The sequence below is a fragment of the Pelodiscus sinensis genome, unplaced genomic scaffold, assembly GCF_049634645.1.
Source record: "Pelodiscus sinensis isolate JC-2024 unplaced genomic scaffold, ASM4963464v1 ctg36, whole genome shotgun sequence".
Taxonomy (NCBI): domain Eukaryota; kingdom Metazoa; phylum Chordata; order Testudines; family Trionychidae; genus Pelodiscus; species Pelodiscus sinensis.
The window spans coordinates 1,772,514-1,795,665 of NW_027465931.1; the positions used below are offsets into that span (position 1 = coordinate 1,772,514).

The 23,152-nt window shown below is 55.9% G+C and overlaps 1 protein-coding gene across 1 annotated transcript; it reads right to left on the minus strand.

The window, feature by feature from the left end:
• Positions 1-399: 399 nt before the first annotated feature.
• Positions 400-7,739, minus strand: LOC142825129 (maestro heat-like repeat family member 5). The gene is made up of 10 exons (XM_075916854.1): positions 7,616-7,739; positions 7,179-7,301; positions 6,574-6,643; positions 6,353-6,458; positions 5,987-6,082; positions 5,716-5,820; positions 5,191-5,326; positions 4,867-4,961; positions 4,487-4,615; positions 400-414 (listed from the first exon to the last, which is right to left on the minus strand). Exons 5-10 carry the CDS (start codon positions 5,990-5,992, stop codon positions 400-402), a joined length of 486 nt encoding a protein of 161 aa, XP_075772969.1. The 5' UTR covers positions 5,993-6,082; positions 6,353-6,458; positions 6,574-6,643; positions 7,179-7,301; positions 7,616-7,739.
• Positions 7,740-23,152: the final 15,413 nt, after the last annotated feature.

Genomic DNA, 23,152 nt, shown 5'->3' on the forward strand with positions numbered 1-23,152 from the left:
CCTTATAGGCCGTTCAGCTGTGAAGAGTCACCAAGACAGGGCAGGTGAGATGGGTAAGATGCAACCCACCTAACACTGTGATCTGGCCGCTTTCTGTTTAGATCCTGCTGCCCATGCCGCCGAATTCTAAGTGGGGACTCAGGCAGCAGGATCCGATTTTAAATGATTCACGGCTCATGGTTACGGCAGGGACGGGAGCCACGAGCCCTTTAAAAAGCTGTAGCAACGCTGGACAGCTGCCAGTAGTGGCAAAGCTGTGAGCTCTTTTCTGTGCTTTTAATTGAAAGCCTCAGCTACGGAGAACTCTGAGGGTGGGCTAGTCCACAACACCGCCCCTTCTGCCTCAGGCTCCGCCCCTTCTGTGGGTGGAGCCGGCCTATGACCCCATACGAAAATCCATTAAGCGGCCCCCTTCTGAAAATTATCACCCACCCCTGTCACAGAATCATAGAAAAGTTCGAGTGGAAGGGACCATGATAGGTCATCTAGTCCAGTGTTTCGCAAACTTTTTTTATAATGTACCCCCTTTAACAAAAATTTGTAAGTACCCCCAGTACCTACAGTTTTCAGACACACACAATTTTTTTCTACCATTGCAACACATTTGTTTAAACAACTGAATTGTAGCCGGGCGGGCGATGGCATTTTTGGGTGTAAAAGGTACAAAAAGAATAAAGCGCTGTCAAACTGAAAACTAAAATTCAGTTTTCTCCAAATTTCAGTTGTGTTGACGTGTCCCCCAGACATCTCTTGAGTACCTTTAAGGGGACTCGTACCACTGGTCGAGAAGCACTGATCTAGTCCACCCCTGCACCGAGACAGGACCAAGCATGTTTGTCTCACCTCTTGGCTCCTAGGACACGGCTTGAACTAACGCACTTGGAAAGACATTATCGTATATACGCCCAAAGTGCTTCGTCTCAGGGTATTACCATAAAATCTAACTGACCAAACTCCGACCTTTCATTTCCCTGTCACTTGGCCAGCCACAGCCTCACAAGCCTTCGGCATCGATCTCAAAGCCTTCGTCACGCTTTTACACAGCTGTGCTGACACGCTTGTAAGCCAGGCACACTTGTGCGACACGTCCCAAAGCACTTGCTCCAGGGCATTACATCGCACTTGCCTGCCTTTGATGGACAGGGAAAGGGAGACCTGAAAGGCCTCTCCAAGGTCACCAGCGCGAGAGTGAGCGCAGAATTGCGGAGCAAGGGTCTAACACACAACTCCGTGCCTTAGTCACTAGGTGGCATTAGATTAGAACCCGGGAGTTCTTACGCCCAGCCCCCTGCCCCCTCCACTAGGCCATGTGTCACGTTGCTGAATTGGAGGGAAGCAGCCAAATCGCTGCTGCACCCCTAGGTGGGGGTGTTGGCCCCAGAAATTGGTGTGGGGGGAGCCATGTGGGGTGTTGAATGGGAGATTGTTGTTTGTTGATCTTATGTACGCTATTTATGTGAGTGTTTAATGTCTGTGTGTGTAGGTAGGAATCTGTAATCTGTGTGGAAGCTGAATATTTCTCTGAATATGGTTAAGCATGGCTATGGACAGGCTGAGTAGCAAAGCCCTGTGGAACAATGACTCTCAATAGGCTATGGACACACCCAAAGAATGGGATGTGTCACCTGAGGGCAGCCAGCAGGAAACAGAGATTGGCCTCTGACCAGGTGACTTGCTGCATACAAGAAGAGGCCAGGAAGGAGTATAAAGAGGGCACGTGGTCGATGCCATTTGGTTCTCAGCTCAGCACTTCATCCCAGAGGCAGCACTGCAGGGATTGAAGAGCCCGGAAGACCTGGGAACCCATCCTGATCGTAGGATGTGCAATAAGGACTTTTAACCAGCAGCTGCAACGACTCTGCTAGAGCCTGCATCGAGAACTGGGAGATTCGGTGCATGTAACGTACTGTACTTTAATAACCTTACTCTCAAGCTTTTCTTTCTTGTAATAATAAACCTTTAGATATAGATTCTAAAGGATTGGCCCAGCGTGATTTGTGGGTAAGATCCAGAGGGTAAATTGACCAGGGATCTGTGGCTGGTTTCTTGGAACCGGACAGAACTTGTTCGGGGTAGGTGGGATTGGGTGCTAGGACCCCCCACCTGTGTATGAGGCCCGGGGCCATCTGGGGCACGGATATTGCTGGGGTGTCAGAGGGGTTTTGCTCGGGAGGCTTCAGGCAGGTTGCTGAAGCGCTCTGTGGGACTGGTTTGTGGCCTGTTTGGAGAGGTCGTCAGTCAGGGGGACTGTAAAGAGCCCCGGATTTGAGCAATTCGCCCTGAGCGGACGCCCTAAGCTGTGCCCAGACACGGCCCGGTCCGTCACACCATGCTGCTGGCCTCCCGCCTCTCCCCCAGGGCTTGGAGACAGACGGGAGGCTGGAGCCAGCCTGCGCAGAAGGGGCTGTAACGCTTACAGCACGTTCATGACACTGCCCCTGCGCAGCCCCTCTCAGATCCACACTTGGAACCCACAAGAAACACCCCAAGAGCGGAGATGAAACCGCCACTCACCTGCCACCCAGCTTCCAGGAAGGGCAAAGCAAAAGCGGAGCTCGCGGATTCCAGCCCAGCCTGGCACCTGCTTCCTGAACTTTGGCCCCTTTCCTCCAAGATAGCAGGAGGCTGCTCTGGGCCTTTTGTGCCCACGACGGGGCAGAAAAGCAAACTCAGCTGTTGGTTCCATCTTGCGGGCAGAGCTCCGGCAGACAGTGGCAGGCGGGGGTATCGACTGACCCTCCAACCCAGGATATTCCCCCCACACCTGGATTCGCTTCCTAGTCATCCCCATCTCCCTGCACGATCCTTGTTTCTCATCCCGCCGGTCCGAGAAATTGTCAGAGCAGGTTGATCCCAACCTTGCCAAGGGCTTAGGTTACATCACAAGGCTTTGCCGCCACAGCTGGCTTGGCTTGGGTGTGTGGTAAAAGCCCCCCCCCCCGCTGGCACAGCTATTCTGGCAAAGCCGCCAGGGCAAATGGCAACTCTGCCGAAAAGCATCTGCTGGCTTTAAGCTCCCTGCGAGCTGTTCTCATCGCTCAGCCATCACCACCACTGCCCTGCCTCTGTCCTGCTCCTCATCCCCGCCCCCACTCCTATCCCCTGCTCTCCTCCATCTCCTCCCCCTTCCCTTCTCCTGCCCCTCCCCATTTCCACCTGCCCTGCCCATCCCCGTCCTCTCCCTCCCCCCGTCTGTCCCCCTCTTATGTGAGGGCTTTGCTGGAAACGCCCCCCCCCCCAAGCCAGGGAGATCTCCCCTCCGGGAACAATTCAGCCCCCCCCATCTCGCTCCCTCCACTCCACAGTATTTCCTCCATTCCCCACAGTTGAAAATTGAGCTCCCCCATCCCCTCAGGTGACAGTCGGGCTCCCCCATACGCAGCTGCCTAGGTAGGCACCTCTGCAGCCAGAGCCTGCCCCTGGCGCCCACGTCCCCTCCCCGACTGCCTGTCCCAGGCGACCACCTGAACCTGCGTCCCCCATTCCCTCAGATCACAGCTCCCTCCCTGACCCTGCACCCCCCGACACCCCTCCCCCAGGCCAGACTCCTCTCTGGCACCCGCACACCCTCCCCCAAACCCTCTGCTCCCCCTTCACCCAGGTCACAGCTCCCTCCCTGACCCTGCACCCCCCCGACACCCCTCCCCCAGGCCAGACTCCTCTCTGGCACCCGCACCCCCTCCCCCAAACCTTCTGCTCCCCCTTCACCCAGGTCACAGCTCCCTCCCTGACCCTGCACCCCTCTAGAGCCCCTCCCCCAGGCCAGAGTCCTCTCCTGCGCCCATACCCCCTCCTGGACCCTGCACCCCTATCCACCGCCCCAGATCATACCCCCCCCCTGCACCCAGGCTCCACCCCTAAGCTCCCTTCTGCACCCAACCACCCCGTCCCAGACCCCAAAGCCCTCGGTAGAAATGTGGCCCTTGATCAGTTGCCAAAATGGCCCCCCCATTACAAATTATTGACAAAGCCTGATCCAAATGTTTTTTGAAACATTGTTTAATGAGAATGTAAATACAATTCAATACAATTGGGAGGGTTGGGGGGAGGGGGACGCAGCTGCTGGCTCCTCAGCTCTTGCTGCTCTCACTGGGTGTCTTCCTGCTGCAAGGGAAGCAGAATCCGTCACATTCATCCCTGGGGACTCAGGGGAACTGGCCCCCCAGCATTTCCACCCTCCTCCCCCCTGCTCTCTGGTCACCCCCCGTCAGGCCCGCAGGGTGAGCTCCTGACCCCCCCCCCCCCCAGAGCTCCTGACACCTCGGCCCCCTCCCGCCTCCTAGGACAGTTTCTGTGTTCAGAGCCTCCCCCACCCCCAGGGACGCTCGCAGGGGCAGGAGGGATTCTGCCAGCAGGGACGTGGGGTGGGGGCAGCCTGAGGAAAGGGGCGGGGGACTCCCTGAGGGGATGGGAAGGAGACCCTGGCCCTGCCCCACTCTCCTGATCTGCTCCGGCTGCTCACCATGTATTCCAGGAGCTGATGGGCCTGCCCATGCAGGGCGTGGGCCAGGACCAGCCCGGCCTGGCTGGGGCGTCGCAGGGGGGAGCGGGCAGCGAGCAGAGCCTTGTCCAAAAAGCAGTTCTCCTGCTCTGCTGTGAAGAGCTGCCCAAAGACCTGGAATCAAGAGCACAGGAGGTTTCAGCTGACGGCCCAGAGCCCGGCCCCAACTCCTGGGGCTAAAACAGCTTCCTCCTCCCCCAAACTCCCTTCCAGACCCTGCACCCAGACCCTGCTCTCCTCACCCGGCACCCCAACCCCTGCCCCAGGTCACAGCTTCCTCCTGCCCCCAAGACCCTCCTACCCCCACGAGAGCCCCAGCCAGCCCCACCCCCGAGCCCTGCCCTGCCCTGGCAGCGCGTCCTTACCTCTCCCACCCTCACGCTGTTGCTGTGAGCCAGGACCCATCTTTCTTTGTAGTAGTGTCTGCACCACAGGTCCTCTGCCTGGTGGATGTTGAGGCCTGCAAGAGACACAACAGGGTCATTCTGCTGGCAGGTCTGAGCCCTTCCCCTCCCACGGGTCCCTGCAGGCATCCCTGGGCAAATGGAGGGGCACAGGGGGCAGAAGGGGAACACAGAGGGACGCATCCCCCCTTGGGCCAGTCTGGGGGAAAAGGGCTGGGTCCCCTCCCCCCGCCGCCGGCACCCTCAGGGTGTCCCTGGGGCCCAGGTCCCGGCTGGGTTCCTTACCCCTGTGATGCAGGAGGAGTTGATACAGGCTGTGCACCCCCTCCCGGGCCAGCCGGCTGACGTCTTCGGATGGGTCCGAAATAAAAAGGCCCAGCTGGGCCACGTGGTGACCCATCCTCGGCCAGTCGGCGGAGTTCTGAGGGGAGAGAAGAGGGGGGGTCCCTCAGCATCCTGGGGCTGCACGTCCCATGCAAACGGCCGCCGAGGCGGGTCTGAGCTCGGGGGACGGACAGAGACACCTCCCGGGGCGGGGCGGGGCCGGCCTTGCGAGGAGACAACCCTGAGCAATGGCCCCGACTGAAGGGTCACTCCGGGGGTGGAACAAGGGGATCCACTGACGGCCACTCCCCAGTCCCCAGGCCCAGTCCCTCAAGAGCCCCCCTGAAGGGCCCAGGGTCGCCCCTCCCCGGGGAAAGGAGAACGTGGCCCATTCCCGGCCCATTCCCGGCCCTGCCTCTGCCTCCCGGGGACGCTCCCAGCCCCGCGCCCTGCAGCCCCAGACCCCCCGGCTCCGAGGTCACTTACGTCAAACCCCGGGAGGGTGGTGGCGACTCCCAGCAGGGCCGTGGTGCTGCCAAGGGCCCTGGCTCGCTCCTGGGGCAGGCGGGACTCCAGCCACGGGCTCAGGTGCTGGGGGGGAATGAGACAGGTCAGGACCCGTAGGGAGGCGCCGGTTCTGGGCAGAGCCTGGGGCTCCTCTCGGACTGTGCCCCCCCCAGCCACTGACACTGCTCCTCTCTCGGCCCCCCCCCCGAGGAAGCAGAGACAATGGCCCCGTCCCCCCCACGGGGCTCACCTCCATTATGAGCTGCAGCCGGGCGGTGTCTGGGGACTCGGCGAGGAGGCTCGCCAGTAGGGCCTGGAGGTCGTACGGAAGGGCCCGGATGAACTGCTGCAAGACAAGGGGGAGCCCTGGGTCAGAGGGGGGTTGGGGGATCCAGGCCACCCACTGGCTCCGGGGTGCAGCCTTGAGCAGGGTCTGAGCCGCCTCGCAGAGCAGGGAGGAGCCCAGGCTGGGCATGGAAGGGACGGGCCCCCCGGGAGAGCAACGGGAACCCTGGAGGGAAGGATCCAAACCTGCAGCTTCTTCCCTCCCTCTGCCCCCCCCCACTCCTCTCTGGAGCTCCAGCCCAGCCCGGGAGCAGGGCCCAGAGGGACGTACCTGCGTGTGGATGGGCTCCTGCTGCCAGTCCCCAGACACTGTCTGTCCCACGGCCGCCGTCAGCAGGGGGCTCAGGAGCTGGGCCCGCAGGGGAGGCTGCAAGGTGCTGGCAGGAGAGAGGGGCAGAGACTGTTAATTCAGCAGCAGGAGACAGAGACTTTCCCACTCCCTGGCCAGGGGATCTGCTCTGGGGGGAGTCGGCGGGGGGGGGGGGTCGGTACCTGAGGCTGCAGGCGGCGTTGAGGCAGTCGGCCAAGACCAGCGGGGGGGGGGCGAGTCCTCCATGATCTCCTGGGAGACCCAAGGGGACAAAGGGGCATGTGAGGCTGGGGCCCCCAAAAGACGCTCACACGGCCAGCGCCCCCACCCAGCAGGATCCAACCCCAATGCCTCCCGCTGCCCTGTAGCCCCCCTGCCCGGCACAGGGCCCCTCCCAGCACCCCCCTCCCAAACCGGGACCAGCTCAATCCTTGTCCCCAGGCCGTCTCCTGCCCCTCCCTGCCCTGGTGACCAGCCTCTGAACCTCCTCATCCCTGCTCCCCAGGCGCATCCCCAGCAGCCCGCTCGGCTGCCTTCCAGCCCCCCATGGCCCGGGGAGACCCCTCCCTGTCCCGAATCCCCCTTCCTGTCCGGCACCCCACACCTGCCCCATTTCTGTGTCCCTCCCTCCTCCAGCATCCCCACCCACCCTCCCCATGTCCACCTCCAGCCCTCCTGGCTCCACCCATCCCGTTTCCAGCACCCCCACCCGCCGCCATGGCCCAGGCAGACCCCTGTCCACCCCACGTATCCCCTCCCCTCCTCCCGGCTGCCGCGACTCGCTTACAACGATCCTGGCCATCATGGTGTCCTTGCAGCAGCGCGGCGCCAGGGTGTCCTCGCCCCTTTGGAGGGCGGCGAGGCAGGCGAGGGGGATGGCCAGCAGGAACCGCTGCAGGGCGGCTGGGCTCTGCACCCCAGAGAGAGTCTGTGAGCCTGGGGCCTGCCTGCCCCCCACGGACAGCTGCAGGGCTCAGGTCTCCCAGGAGTGGAGGTGGGAGCTGCCGGTTGTCCAAGCACCCACACTCCCCCCCAACTGCTGCCTCAGGCTTGTGGGGGCCCAGCTGGTGCATGACAAGAGCCCCCAGCTTGGGGGGTCCAGGTCATGCAGGAGAAGGGGCCCCAGGGGGATCCCCAGGGACAAGCCCCTCCCGGAGGGGGGGGGGACGTGCTGGGAAGGGGCCGGACAATCTCGGGTCCCCCCCGTGTGGAGAAGGTTCCTACCGTGTCCCGGGTGTGGAGCTGCTCTTCGATGTCATAGATGGCCCCTTCCTCCACCCGGGAGTCCACCCGCTCCTGGCAGAGCTCCGCCGAGGCGCAGGGGGACTCTGTGCGGGAGGGAAGGGACCAGGGTGACTCCAGCGGCCAGCAGGGGTCACGCGCCCCCATGTCAGGGACCCAGGGCAGGTTGGGCCCCACACGCCCCTCGCAGGGACCCATCCCCCTTCCACCCTCACATCTGCCAATGCTCTCAGCAGAGCCCCCACCAGGAACAAGAGAGCCAAGCAGCCCCCGCCCCCATCCATTGCCCTGGCTGCGGGGCAGACAGTGGGGCTGCCCCCCCGGGGTACTGGGTGAGCCCCTGGGCCCAGCGTGTTCACGGCCCCTCACCTGGGTCTGAGCGGCTGCAGGAGGTGGCCCGGCTGCAGCTGGAGGCCCAGGCGCTGCTGCTGACGGACCTGGACCCACAGCTGCAGGGGCTGGTGGGGGGAGCGACGGGCTGGGGGCTCCCGGAGACTGGCAGGTCCCCGGGGGCCGGGCAGGGCGATGCCCCCTGGTGGTAATGGGGGCTGGGCTCCCGGGGCAGGTGTTTCTCTCCACAGAGGAGGCCCCGGAGCCACCCTACCCGGCTCCCCCGCTGGGCTGGGTCCCGCCTGCCCAGCCGCCTCTGGAGCCAGGTCCGGGGGGGCCTGGCCGGTGGGCGAGTTGCCCCGAGCTGGTGGGATCCAGCTTCCCCGCCCGCGGGGACGGAGAAGCTGCTCCCCACCGGCCCTGGGGCCATCTTCAGGGCTTTCTTGAACCACAGCCGAAAACGTTTGGCCATGCTGGAAATGAGGGGAGCAAAGGGGAGCTTGGGGCGCAGCCTGATGAACGAAATCCAGGGGTTCCAGCTCCCCAGAGCGACTGCCCCCAGCCCCCAAATGGCCCCTTGCTTATCGGTTCGGTCTTGCACAGGCACTGCAAGGACCTGAGGGTATGTCTACACTACCCCGCTAGTTCGAACTAGGAGGGTAATGTAGGCATACCGCACTTGCAAATGAAGCCCGGGATTTGAATTTCCCGGGCTTCATTTGCATAAGCGGGGAGCCGCCATTTTTAAAACCCCGCTCGTTCGAACCCCGTGCAGCGCGGCTACACGGGGCACGAACTAGGTAGTTCGAACTAGGCTTCCTAGTTCAAACTACCGTTACTCCTCATTCCACGAGTCTCCTGCCCATCAACAGCCCCTTCTTGGCCAATCAGGGGAGAATCTAAGGTGTGGGGGGTGGAGCGTTCTCCCCAAAGACACCGGCATAGACTTGTTCCAGCCCCACCTCCCCAGTCCCCACAATGGGGGCTGCATCCCCCACCCCACGGCTCCTGCAAACCACCCCCCGTCCTTCAGCTAGTCTGTTGGGTCCCAAGCTGGGGGAGGCAGCAAGGGAAGGTCACAGAGGAGGCAAGAACAGAGCAGAAATGTGGGGGGATGGAGGAAAAGGGAAACCAACCAGGAGAAAGCCCCAGTGGCGCTAAGGACGCAGCCCAGGTGAGGAATCACCTTCTGGCCCTTGACCGAGGGCTGGGCCTGCCTGGAACCCAGCCGGCCCCGGGCGGGATCCAACCCCTGGGGGCTCTTACCTTCGTCACAAAGGTGTCGGGATGTGGAACTCACAGAACGCGAACGAACCGTGAGGAGGAGACGCACCAGAGCTAAAGCAACCGGGGGTCTCCAAAGTCCCCTGGGCCCGCCCCCCGCTTTTATCAGCCTGAGATGTGGGTCCCTCTGTGAGGTCACCACCTCCCCACCTGCCCTTTGCCTTATATGCTGAGGGCTGCCCAAAGCCCCTGTGAGGTCACCGCCCCCCCCTCACCCTGCCAGGCAAATGTCCTGCCTCTGGCCACCCCCCTGGGAAGTTTGAGCCATTACTAGGGGTCCCTCCCCCTCCCTCATAGGCTGCTCCCTGCCCTACACTGCAGGCTTCTTGCACGAGAGCTGTTTCACGCCGGAGTTCTTGCGCAAAAGGTCTCGTGCAAGAGTGCCTCCACCCTGCCATGGGCTTTTGCACAAGAGCGTCCATGGCAGTGTGAACGCTCTCTTGTGCAAGAAAGCTCTGATGGTCATTTTAGCCATAAAAGTGTCTTGCTCAAGAAGCCCCTGGTGCCCGTCCACGCTGCCTTCTTGCACAACGGCTCTTGCACAAAGGGGGCTTAGTCATCGTCGGGAGAGGAATAACTCCTGTGCAAGGAGCCCTGTTCTCTGATGCTTTACTGCAAATTTACTTCTGCAAGAACACACATAGAGTGTAGACGCGCAACAAGTTTTTTCGCAAGAACACACAAAAACAAGCCATGTGGATGTTTTCTTTTTAGGCAAAAGCCCCTTTTTGCACAAGATCGGTCGGCCTTTTTGCAGAAATAGGGATCTTGTGGGAAAAGGGGGTTTTTTGCACAAAAAGTAAACATCCACATGGCTTGGTTTTGCGCACAAACCCCGAGCACAAAAACGGATCGGCAGAAAATATGCAAATGACATTGCGTGTCATAGAGTCCCTCGTTAGCATATTTGTTGCCAAAAAAACTCGTTGTGTAGACGTAGCCTAGGAGAGAAGCGATCTCAGACACAAAGCCCTTCAGTAAGAGGGCATAGCCCTGGGGCGTGGTAGGAGACGTACGGCAGACATGGGAAGTCACTCTCCTAGCTATTTGGCACGGAGGAGGCCTCAGCTGGAGCACTGTGTCCAGATCTCAGGGCCATGCTTTAGGAGAGAGAGTCCAGAGGGGAACTATGAAAAGGGATTAGGGACGTTAGATATTCACTGAGTAGTCAGCTGTCTCAGTCCTGGCTCGCGCTGGGTGCGGGACCTACCCCCTCTGCGGCTCTGCATTTACAGTGTGTTAGGAGCCAGGCAGGCAGGCAGCCTCGCTCAGTTCCAGTTTGCACCAGGTCCAGAAGCTCAGACCCAGCCCCCAGGCAAGGGCTGCTGCCAGCTTGTGCTGCTGCCTCTGATACAGAGGCAGCAGTACGGAGTGCCAGGAGGGAACTGGTCTAAAAAGCACCTCCCCTTGCGACCTGGCTGCCTGTCATCCCACGCTGCTGCCTCCGTTTTTGGCGAGAGAGAGCCGCCTGTCTTGAGACACCGGTGGGGAGTCGGATTTTCAAAAGGCAGGTCTCTGTCCTTTGTGAGCCTTCCAAAGCGCTTCGGTGCGGGGAGGGGGCAGGAAGGCGGACGACACTCAGGAATTGTAGCACCCAAATCCACGGAGTGTTTCGCCAGCACCTCCTGCAACAGAGCCCAATCCCTGACAGGCTTTTAGGCAAGATAGATCATTTGAAAAAATGACAGACACAGGGTTTTCTGTCACCGCTCTCCCTTTCTTTTATTTCCCTGGGCTAACTGGCCTGTTCCTCTTTGGCTAAGGATGGAAGGGTATGTCTACACTACAATGTTAGTTCGAACTAACGGACGTTAGTTCGAACTAACATTCATAGCCGCTACACTAGCGCTCCGCTAGTTCGAATTTGAATCGAACTAGCGGAGCGCTTAGTTCGAACTAGGAAAACCTCATTTTACGAGGCTTAAGCCTAGTTCGAACTTACTAGTTCGAATTAAGGGCTGTGTAGCCCCTTAATTCGAACGAGTGGGAGGCTAGCCCTCCCCAAGTTTCCCTGGTGGCCACTCTGGCCAACACCAGGGAAACTCTATGCCCCCCTCCCGGCCCCGGACCCCTTAAAGGGGCACGGGCTGGCTACGGTGCCCGTGCCAGGTGCAAGCCTGCTAGCACCCAGCCAGCAGACCCTGCACCTGGCACGGCACAGAGCCACCCACCCGATGTCCCCCAGCCCACCCCCTCTTCCCGGGACCAGGCTGGCGGCTCCCGGAAGCTTGCCCGGGACCGCAAGAGGCGGGTACATTCCTGGGCTAGTGCGGACATCGTGGACCTCGTCCACGATCTCCGCACTAGGCACAGGAAAGTGGCCGTCTAGGGCAGGAGAGCTGCCAGCCTGGCCACCCAGGAGCAGGTTTGCATGAAAATCAAGGGGGTCCACTGAGACCCCCGACCCTGAGCCCTGAGCTTACAATGGCCGTCCTGGGTCAGACCAAAGGTCCATCTAGCCCAGTAGCCTGTCTGCCGACAGCGGCCAACCCTAGGGACCGTGGAGGGGATGGACCAAAGATAGTGACCAAGCCATTTGTCTCGTGCCATCCCTCTCCAGCCTTGCACAAACTTTGGGCAGGGACACCACTCCTACCCCCTGGCTAAGACTACTCCATGGACCCAACCTCCATGACTTGATCTCACTTCCCTTTAAACTCTGTTCTAGTTGTAGCCTTCACAGCCTCCTGCAGCAAGGAGTTCCACCGGTTAACTATTTGCTTTGTCAAGAAGAACAACTTTCTCTTACTAGTTTCAAGCCTGCTACCCAGTCCTTTCCTTTGGTGTCCTCTAGTCCTTCTTTATGGGAACTCATGAAGAACTTTTCTCAATGCACCCTCTCCACCCAACCCCTGCTTTTAGAGACCTCTATCCTGTCCCCCCTCCGTCTCCTCTTTTCTAAGCTGAACAGTCCCAGTCTCTGTAGCCTCTCTTCATCTGGGACCTGTTCCCAACCCCTGATCATGTTAGTTGCCCTCCCCTCTCCCAGCCTTAATCTTCCCCTCTCCCACCTCCTTTTCCCAGTCTCCCCCAGTTTTGTTCAATAAAGACAGAGTCAATGTTGGAAGAAACGTTATCTTTATTTTGTACATCAAGAAGAAGGGGGGCTAGGGAAGGGTAAGTGGAAGGAGGTGAGGGAGGAATGGGGTACGAGCCCCCGATGGGGAGGACTGGGCTGGCTCTGCAGGCTTCTGGGGGTGGAAGCTCTCCTGCAGCCCCCCGATTGCCCCCTCTCCCCAGATGGCAGCCTGCGGCAAGTGCAGCCGGGCTGATGGCTGAGTGGTGTGATGTGCCCAGTGTGGGTACTCCGGGCACTCCAAGCCAGGACTGGTTTTCAAGCGGGGCACCCCTTAGAACTGTCTGTCCGGGGTGGGGGTCGGGACCCTTTAAGCGCAGCCCTTGGCTAGCCTGAGACTGCATCTCCACGCTCTAAGTCCTCCTCTGATGCCCTGCTGGCACTGCTTCCGGCCATCCTTAAGCCCTGTTCAGAGTCCACTCAATGTGGACTTGCTAGTTCGAATTAGCAAAACTAGTTTTTAGTTCTAGACGCGTTAGTTCGAATTAGCTTAGTTCGAACTAGCGCTGTAGTGTAGACATACCCGAAGAGAGGAGCCAGCAGGGGTAGAATGAATTGTGTACCAGGTCCTGGAAACAAGAGCATCTCCTCCAGATCACCCATCCACACCTGAACTGTTTAAAAGCTTGGCTGCCAATAAAGACACCTTAGCTCAGCAAATGCCAAGCCAGGCACCTGTGTTTGGACACGAGGGGTGCACAGGGATGTGAGAACCAGGAAGGCTGATCTGTGAATTCACCCCCAACCGTCCCAGTACAAGACAGACGCTTGCGCCAACCAGCAGGGGTCACTGCTCCTCCGGTTTGGCTTGGACAAAGGTGCCCATCTCTTTGGTGTTGGCGTCTCGGAGCTGCGCCAGCTGCCTCTGGCCGCGGCGGAGCAGATACTCGATGTGCATCACGTCGGCCCGGGGGATGCTGGCGTTCTTCCGGAACTCAGCCTGGATGCGAGGCAGGAATCCCGGCTTCTCCCGGCCGGTGCGCAGGAACTGCCTGTATAGGCTCAGGACGTGCTTCTGCAGCTTGCTATGCCGGGCCATGGTGCGCCTGGGGAGCCCTCCCAGGCCACGGGGGGGCCAGCGCCACGAGGCAGGGGCTGGAAGTGAACAGAGGCGGAGATGTTAGAGCAGCATCTCATTCCCAGACGCGCCTGTGCAGGCATTTCCATGCACTTTTCACCCCCACCTGCTAGGGTTACCAGATGGTTTAAAAAAAATACCGAACCGCAGGGGCCGGGGGGGGGTGGGGGGGGGCGGGACTGGCTGGAAGAGAGGGGGTGGGGGGGAACCGGCCGCCGGGAAGCAGGGCTGGCTGGGAGGGGGCTGGAGGGAGCGGGGCTGGCCGGGGGGCAACCAGCCGTCAGGAAGCGGGTCTAGTTGGGTTGAGGACCAAGAGGTGGGGGAACCGGCCGGCAGCGCTGCAGAGATGTACCAGAGCCTGGGTCGGATTCATCTTTGGTGGGCCCTGGCTCCTAGACCATAGACACACTCCCCCCCCCCCCACCCCCCCGGAGGCCCTAGGGAAAATGGCACCCCGGCCCTGTGGACATGGTGCCCTCTCTGTTTCCCTTGGCCCCGTAGGCACTAAGCTCCACTCCTGCCGCCCAACTCCTACAAGGCCCGACGGATTTCTCTGTGGCCCCCGACCCAAAAAAGGATCCCCCCAGCCCTGTGTTAGGGGATACGAGGGAGTCTGGCTGGGACGTAAGTGCAAATAACTCTGCTCTTAGCAGCTCTGAACCGATGGGCTCTGCCCTGTGCCCCAACCAAGAACCCTAACATAAGAACGGCAGTACTGGGTAGCCTGTCTGCTGACAGTGGCCAGCACCAGGTGCCCCAAAGAGGGTTGACCAAAGACAATGATCAAGCGATTTGTCTCCTGCCATCCTTCTCCAGCCTTCCACAAACAGAGGCCAGGGACACTATTTCTATCTCCTGGCTAATGGCCTTTTATGGACCTAACCTCCGTGAAATTATCTAGCTTCTCTTTAAATCCTGTTATAGTCCTAGCCTTCACAGTCTCCTCTGGCAAGGAGTTCCACAGGTTGACTACACCCTGTGTGAAGAAGAACTTTCTTTTATTAGTTTTAAACCTGCTACCCATTAACTTCATTTGGTGTCCTCTAGTTCTTCTATTATGGGAACTAATAAATCACTTTTCTTTATTCACCCTCTCCACACCACTCATGTTTTTATAGACCTCTATCATATCCCCCCTCAGTCTCCTCTTTTCTAAACTGAAAAGTCCCATCGCTTTAACCTCTCCTCATATGGGACTCGTTCCAAACCCCTAATCATGTTAGTTGCCCTTTTTCTGAACCCTTTCCAAGGCCAAAATATCTTTTTTGAGGTGAGGAGACCACAGCTGTACACAGTATTCAAGATGTGGGCGTACCATAGTTTTATACAGGGGCACCCTGAGTTACCAAACCACATGACACTGCCCATTAAAAACCCACCAGGACTTACCCAGCATTTATATGCAGAGGTCCCGCACCAGCAGCAATCTGCACTGGACAGGAAACCATCCGCCCAGCACGCGCGGGAAATCACAGGAAACCAGCCTGGACGGTCCGATGCCCCAGCCCTGACAGAAGAAAATCAAGGTGTGCTTGAAGTGCCACGCCCACCATCCCTTGGTCCTCTGGGGCATTCGGCACATCCTGCTGGGTGAAAGGGCCGGTCACAGCTCCAGGGTCTGTCACACTTCAGGGCCTTTGGCAGCTCCTATTCACCGGGGTCAGGCAGATAATCGCCCCGAGCTTTCCCAGCACTTTTCAGCATCAGCTCTCAAAGGGGGGCAGCGTGACCCCCATGGGAGCAGGGGAATGTAAAAGAAGGAATGGGGCGGGGCAGGGGAGGCAGCCAATGGCTTCTCCTAATGCAGTGGTCCCCAGTGTCTCCAGTGACATCGCACGGATGAATCATAGAATCCTAGAGCTGGAAGAGACCTCAGGAGTCATCAAGTCCAGCCCCCTGCCCAAGGCAGGACCAATCCCAACTCAATCATCCCAGCCAGGGCTTTGTCAAACCGAGACTTAAACACCTCTAGGGATGGAGATTCCACCACCTCCCTAGGGAACCCAGCCCAGCGCTTCCCCACCCTCCTAGGGAAATAGTTTTTCTTAATATCCAACCTAGACCTCCCCCGCTGTAACCTGAGACCACTGTTCCGTGTTCTACCATCCCTCACTACTGAGAACAGCCTCTCTCCATCCTCTTTGGAACCTCCCTTCAGGAAGTTGAAGGCTGCTATCAAACCCCCCTCGCTCTTTGCTTCTGCAGGCTAAACAAACCCAAATCCCCCAGTTTCTCCTCATAGGTCATGTGCTCCATACCCCGAATCATTTTGGTCAAGCTCCCCTGGACCTCCTCCAATGCGTCCCCATCCTTCCTGTAGTTGGGGGCCCAGAACTGGACACAATACTCCAGATGTGGCCTCACCAGAGCCGAATAAAGGGGAATAATCACTTCTCTGGATCTGCAGGCAATGCTCCTCCTAATGCCCCCTAATATGCCATTAGCCTTCTTGGCTACAAGGCCACCCTGTTGACTCATCTCCGGCTTCTCATCCACTGGAATCCCCAGGTCCTTTTCTGCTGAACTGCTGCTTAGCCAGTCGGTCCCCAGCCTGTAACAATGCTTGAAGCAATCAGATGACAAGAGAAGAATTAAGGATCCGGGGGGGGGAGGAGGGGGGGACTGTACTGGGTCTGAGGGATTTGGGGCACATTCATGTCAACGGGGCTGGTGACAGACGTTGTCGGGCCCTGGGTAATGTATGGGAGGGGGTCGGCTCAAGACCCCCTCAAAGGGGCAAGGCTCTAGACCCCCTCAAAGGGGCAAAGCTAAAGGTAGGAGGGGCAAGGCGAGGGCCATTCAGGCCTTAGCGCTACCCACCTTGTACCAGACAGAGCTCTAGGATTGATTTCATTTGCCCGGGTCTCTGGCAGTGGCGGCTGCCATAATAGTCGATACAGTGACCCAGAGGCCTGGACCCTTTTAAATCATCAGCTCCCGAGACAACTGCCCCCTTTGCCTCTCCCCCTCCCCATCCGTGGCCCCTGTCTGTGGGGCTTCAGACCCTGGTGGTCAAAGTATTTTGGTCTGGTTAGTACAGCAGGGGACAGGGAGTTGGGACATACGGGTCCTATTCCTAGCGCTGCCACTGGCTTGCTGTGTTTTTGAACAAGCTGCTCCTCCTTTTTGGGACTCAGTTGCCTCTGTAGTAAGTTGCGGGTTGGTAACATAAAATCAGCAGGCCCGAATAAAGGCCGGTAACATAAAAACAGCAACAGGCCTGAAATCTAGGAAGCAAGACTTTGGCTCAGTGGAACCGCAGGCAGGAAAGAGAAATAGTATAAGCCAGATCAAGCATAAAGGTCCAGGCACAGGTACCAAGCACATTTATAGAATCCTATAAATGGAAGAGACCTCAGGAGTCAACAAAAAATCCTCATTAAAAAAAAATTGTTTGGTGTTCCTCGGTCTTAAAAAGTTTAAGAAACACTCGTCTAGACAGTACTGGGTCCTGCCATGAGGGCAGGGGACTGGACTCGACCTCTCGAGGTCCCTTCCTGCCAGCTACATGTGGCAATGAAACGGTAACTCGAACTAAGTCCTTAGTTCGAATTAACTGTTACATCTCATTCTATAGCTGCGCGGCTAGTGGAATTTCAAAATGGCGACCGGACGGGAACATGCAAATAAAGCCTGGGCTATTTAAATCCCGGGCTTCATTTACAACTCCGGTTGCCTGCTTTGCCTACCTAGCTCAAATTAACGAGCTAATGTAGACATACCCTTATTGACTAATTGAGTAGTCGATGGAAATTCCACCAACTACTGGATTAGCTGATTAAGCGCAATTTAACATCCCTCGGTTGAGCTACCACATATGTTTTAGAAAGACATCCAATCTTTATGGCTTGTGTGTAGTTCAACGCATTAAATTCCAAGCAGGTTGCTGAAGTTTCTTTTTTTCATCATGATTGGCAATTTGACCAGCCTTATACAGTAATGGATCTTTACCATTCCTCTGATTTCTTTTGTTCCCGATATATTTAAACATTTCCTAATTATCCTTTATGTTACTGGTTATAGATTTTTCCCCCCAATTTTAGCTTCTCCTATCAACTGTTTGCTTTTTCATAACTCTCATCCTCCCTTTTTTCCCATTTGCTTTATATTTTTTTCTTGTGGTGTTTATGACAAAAACTAAAACATAGGACATAAACTTTGAGTCCTATTTATAGTACTTTAGGTTGGTTTAATGGAAAAATGGGTTGATACAGAGTAAATTGGAGTTCAAAATAACCCTTTCTCGGGCAATTTTTCTCTCGAAAGCCTCACCTTTTTCAGCCTCCTTCCACTAACTTCTGATTTTAAATGTCTGGATTGTTAGACATGTGCTCAGGAAACCTTACCTGTCACTAAACATAGATTTTGTTTGTGTTAATTATAGATATGAATGGAGCTAGTTAATCCCTGTTGTAAGATTCCAGTGGAGCCAAAGAAAGTAAACAAGTAACTAATTTGGGTCAATCTTTCTACTTGACAGTCCCTAGGAATCTACCGTTTCAACATTTCCTGGGAACAGAAACACAAGTTAGAACAGTGATAGAAATGTAGCCGTGTTAGTCTGGTGTAGCTGAAACGAAATACAGGACTATGTAGCACTTTAAAGACTAACAAGATGGTTTATTAGATGATGAGCTTTCGTGGGCCAGACCCACTTCCTCAGATCAAATAGTGGATCTGAGGAAGTGGGTCTGGCCCACGAAAGCTCATCATCTAATAAATCATCTTGTTAGTCTTTAAAGTGCTACACAGTCCTGTATTTTGTTACAAGTTAAAACACTCATTAATTTTGGCTTCATTCAGCTTTCCCTTCGAACAAATTAAAAACATAGTTGATAAGTGGCAAAGTTGGTGCATGGGAGTGAAGGACACGTTAGCTCATTATGCCTACACAGGGGGATGTCACACTGGTCTGACCAGTTCCAAGGACAGTTGGGCTGCCATAGAAAGGGATGCAGAGCTGCTCTTCAGGAGCTCCATGGATTAGACCTATACTGCTGTTGAAGGAATTGGGGCTCTCAAATAAAAGAAGTCCCTTGCCTTAGAATCATAGAATCCCAGGGCTGGAAGAGACCTCAGGAGTCATCGAGTGCAGCCCCCTGCCCAAAAGCAGGACCAATCCCAACTCAATCATCCCAACCAGGTCTGTGTCAAACCAGGACTTAAAAACCTCTAGGGATGGAGATTCCACCATCTCCCTAGTTAGCCCATTCCAGTGCTTCCCCATTCTCTTAGGGAAAGAGTTTTTCCTAATATCCAACCTACACCTCCCCCACTGCACCTTGAGACCATCACTCCTCGTTCTGCCATCATCACCACTGTGAACAGCCTCTCTCCATCCTCTTTGGAACCTCCCTTCAGATAGTTAAAGGCTGCTATCAAATCCCCCGTCATTCTTCTGCAGACTAAACAAGCCCAACTCCCTCAGCCTCTCCTAAGTCATGTGCTCCAGCCTCCTAATAATTTTTGTTGCCCTCCACTGGACCCTCTCCAATGCGTCCACATCCTTCCTGTAGTGGGGGGCCCAGAACTGGACACAATACTCCAGACGTGGCCTCACCACATCCCAATAAAGGGGAATAATCACTTCCCTAGATCTGCTGGCAATGTTCCTCCTAATGCACCCTAATATGCCATTAGCCTTCTTGGCTACAAGGGCACACTGTTGACTCATATCCAGCTTCTCATCCACTGTAACCCCCAGGTCCTTTTCTGCAGAACTGCTACTTAGCCAGTCGGTTCCAGCCTATAACAATTCTTGGGATTCTTCCATTCAAGTGCAGGACTCTGCACTTGTCCTTGTTGAACCTCATCAGATTTCTTTTGGCCCAATCCTCCAATATGTCTTGGACACTCTGCACCATATACCCTACCCTCCAATGTATCTACCTTTCCCCCTAGCTTAGTGACATAGGCAAACTTGCTGAGGGTGCAATCCATCCCCTCATCCAGTCATTAATAAAGATGTTGAACAAAACCGACCGTAGAACCGGTCTTTGAGGTACTCTGCTTGAAACTGACCGCCAGTCCGACATCAAGCTGTTGATCACTACCCATTGAGCCCAACAGTCTAGCCCAATTTCTATCCATCTTACAGTCCATTAATCCAATCCATACTTCCTTAACTTGCTGGCAAGAATAAGTCCAGGTATATCACATCCACTGAATTCCCCATGTCCACAGAGCCAGTTACCTCGTCATAGAAAGCAATCAGGTTGGTCAAGCATGACTTGCCCTTGGTGAATCCATGCTGACTGCTCCTGATCCCTTTCCTTATTCTAAGTGCTGAGTCTGTTCGCTGGCAACTATTATTGCATGTTGTTACGCAAAAAATCTGCTTGGGCGATTTCGAATCTTATCTGGTTTGTGGTCTCTGGGGACTCTGGGCACGGAGACCACATCCAGCGATAGTGACTCGGCTCTGCAACTTTAGCGAAGAGCCAGGTGGCTTGTACCTCATGCAGTAGAGAAGGCTCCAGACTTACAAACCAGGTAACAGAACTTTTGCGTTCTCCTCCAGCAGCAGGCGCTCCGACACAGCTGGACTGAGTACAACACCTGCAAATAACCCAGTTAGTTAATGCAAGCATAAAGAGAGGCAGCCTGGCCAGATGTAACCATTCATTAACTTCCAGGCCAGAGAGGGCCATTGTGATCTTCAGTCTAGCCTGGCATCCTATGAGGTGCACACAGGCCCTTCTCTTCCACTTGTTTAAACAGAGGCACCCTGGGGCACCTTAAAGACTAACACGTGTATTTGGGCATCCGCTTCCAGGGGTAAAAAACACTTGGACCTGCTTTTCCTCCGCAACAGCTGATGCCCAAATAAATCTTCAAGGTGCCACAGGACTCCTTGTTAGTAATGACTGTTGGGGTTGCCCCTCTAAGGCTATGTCTACACTGCAGGCTTTTTGCACAAGAACAGCTGTTCTTGCGCAAAAACTTGCAGAGTGTCTACACTGCGTGCGTGTTTTTGCACAAGTATTACAGTACAGCATCAGAAAACAGGGCTTCTTCTGGAAGAGTTATTCCTCTCCCCACGAGGAATAAGCCCTCTTGCACAAGAGCTCTTCCAGAAGGCGGCAGTGTAGACAGGCAACATGAATTTCTTGCGCAAAAAACCCCTACGGCTAAAATGGCCATCAGAGCTTTCTTGTGCAAGAGAGTGTCGACACTGCCATGGATGCTCTTGTGCAAAAGCACATCTCTTCTGCAAAAGCACATGGCAGTGTGGACGCGCTCGTATGGAAGACCTTTTGCACAAGAACTCTTCTGCAAAACAGTTCTTGTGCAAGAAGCCTGCAGTGTAGACAGAGCCCACGAGTTTCAGAGGGGTAGCTGAGTGAGTCTGTAACAGGAAAAACTTAAAACACAACATATAGTCACACAAACCGTGTCAATGGGATCATGAGCTTTCCTGGGCATAGCCCACTTCTTCAGACGACTGGAGTGTTGTATGTCCAGAACCAAAATGAACAGGGGAGGAAAAAATGGGAGGGGCGAAAAAAGGAGGCAGGGGGTATGTAAATATCACAGGGAAAACCCAGCTGGTATGTAACGGGCACCACTGATAAGAGTTGTTGGGAATTTCCCAGGAACCGATCGGGGTTTCTTAGGAACAAGTTTAAAAAGGGGTGAGAATCGGGGTGAACTGGGTGGATGCCTGGGTGAGGGTTGGGTCGAACAACGCAGGGAGGGAAAAGCAGGAGCGTGGGGCGTGAGGGCAGGTGAGCGCTGCGGTGAAAGCCACGTGCGCAGGCCGGGCCGGGCCCCTCTCTCCTCCAGCTGACTAGCAACTTGCAACTTCCACTGCCAGCCCACGTGGCCCTCGGAGGGCGGAGCTTCCCCTTCCTTGCGCCCGCCCCTGGGGCCCTCCAGCCAATGGGAAGCGAGGGCTAATGTTGCTGGTGTTTCAACATTCAGAGCCGGCTGGCACAGCTGCTGCCGCGGGCCCGGGAGCTGCGAGCAGGCAGGAGGCGGAGGTGAGGGGCGGGGGGCGGTGACTCCTGGCCCCCCAGCGCAGGGGGGTCCAGGTCCGGGTCCGTCCGGGGTTACCAGGCCGCGCGCTCCCCTCGCTCTTGGAGGCGACGCTGGTGCCAGTGTCTGCTTCAATGCGACCCTACAATAACAAGCCCCAATCGGCCGAGTCGCTGCTTGTTTCACCTCGTGTCCCCCTGCGCTGCAGAAATCCCGCCTGTGCTGGGCCAGCCCCGAGACACGGGGTTGCCCCTGGATTGTAAGCAAGCTGCCCCCTTCTCCCCCATGCTCCCCATTCCCTGAATATCAGTCCTGCCCCCGCAGACTGCACAAATCTTCAGCCTTTAGGACCAAATAGGAAGGGGAGGGGGCGAGGGATTATTTTCTTTATTCCCACCCCCCCAGCGGAAGGAGCTGTTCTCTGTGTCTGTGTTTACAAACCAAGGAATGTGTTTCTCCCTGGTTTGGGTTGGGGGTTTTTTTTGCCTGTTTCTTGACAAGATTGATTGAAATGTTGGTCTGACTAGAGTAGTCCCCAAGTTTAGCGCCCTGCCCTGAAGCAGGACGAAGTCAACCAAGACCTACGGGTTTGTCTAACCCTGTCTAATTCTTTCTTCCCACCCATGCTTCCCCAGAAGGGATCAGACAGGCTGTACACAGCGGGTGTTTAAGTCTCAGCTTGACAAAGCCCTGGCCGGGTTGATTTAGTTGGGATTGGTCCTGCCTAGAGCAGGGGGCTGGATTTGATGACCTTCTGAGGTCTCTTCCAGCTCTATGATTCTATGATTCCCTCCCCTTTCCTTCGCCATCATTAATATCCTTTTGCAGTGAGTTCCAGAGGTTGATTATACACTTCAAAATACGGCCGTTTTAACTAGAGCTGGAAGGAAGTTTTCAGAGGGGGTGTTTTTCCATTGGAAAACACTGATTTTAGTGACCTTTTGTTTGGAAGGGGAAAACTCCACCATTTCAGAACATTAAAATGTAGTTTTCCATTCCTGAAATGACTCTTTGTTTGGTCTCTTTAAAGTTTATCTTCCGTAATCCACCGTAATACATTTAAAAATAGTTAAAATCTAAACAAAATGTGAATTTATTTGCAGAACTGTGTGAGATCAGAAAAAAAAGTCAAAATCCTGGAATTTCTAGTCCCAGTTCAACCCTACTTTTAGCCACCTTGGTGCCAGGGATGTAAAATCTCATTTAATTAGCTAAAACCAGTTAAACAATATGTTGAACCAGTTAACCGATTAAATGGGACACGTAGAACGTGTTAAAGATGGACTTGGAGCAGCCCCAACACCTACCCCCTGTGACGGACCGGGCCGTGTCTGGGCACAGCTTAGGGCATCCGCTCAGGGCGAATTGCTCAGATCCGGGGTTCCTTACAGCCCCAGACTGGCGACCTCTCCACACAGGCCACAAACCAGTCTCACAGAGCGCTTCAGCTGCCTGCCTGAAGCCTCCCGAGCAAAACCCCTCCGACACCCCAGCAATATCCGTGCCCCAGATGGCCCCGGGCCTCATACACAGGTGGGGGGTCCTAGCACCCAATCCCACCTACCCCGAACAAGTTCTGTCCGGTTCCAAGAAACCAGCCACAGATCCCTGGTCAATTTACCCTCTGGATCTTACCCACAAATCACGCTGGGCCAATCCTTTAGAATCTATATCTAAAGGTTTATTATTACAGGAAAGAAAAGCATGAGAGTAAGGTTATTAAAGTACAGTACGTTACATGCACCGAATCTCCCAGTTCTCGATGCAGGCTCTA

Bases quoted from the DNA above. Each gene is read 5' to 3' on its own strand.
- LOC142825129 (XM_075916854.1), bottom strand. The intron at 4,962-5,190 runs GTAAGGAACCCA...TGTCTCTTGCAG, and splicing joins ACTCCTCCTGCATCACAGGG to GCCTCAACATCCACCAGGCA. The intron at 4,616-4,866 runs GTAAGGACGCGC...TCTTGATTCCAG, and splicing joins ACAGCGTGAGGGTGGGAGAG to GTCTTTGGGCAGCTCTTCAC.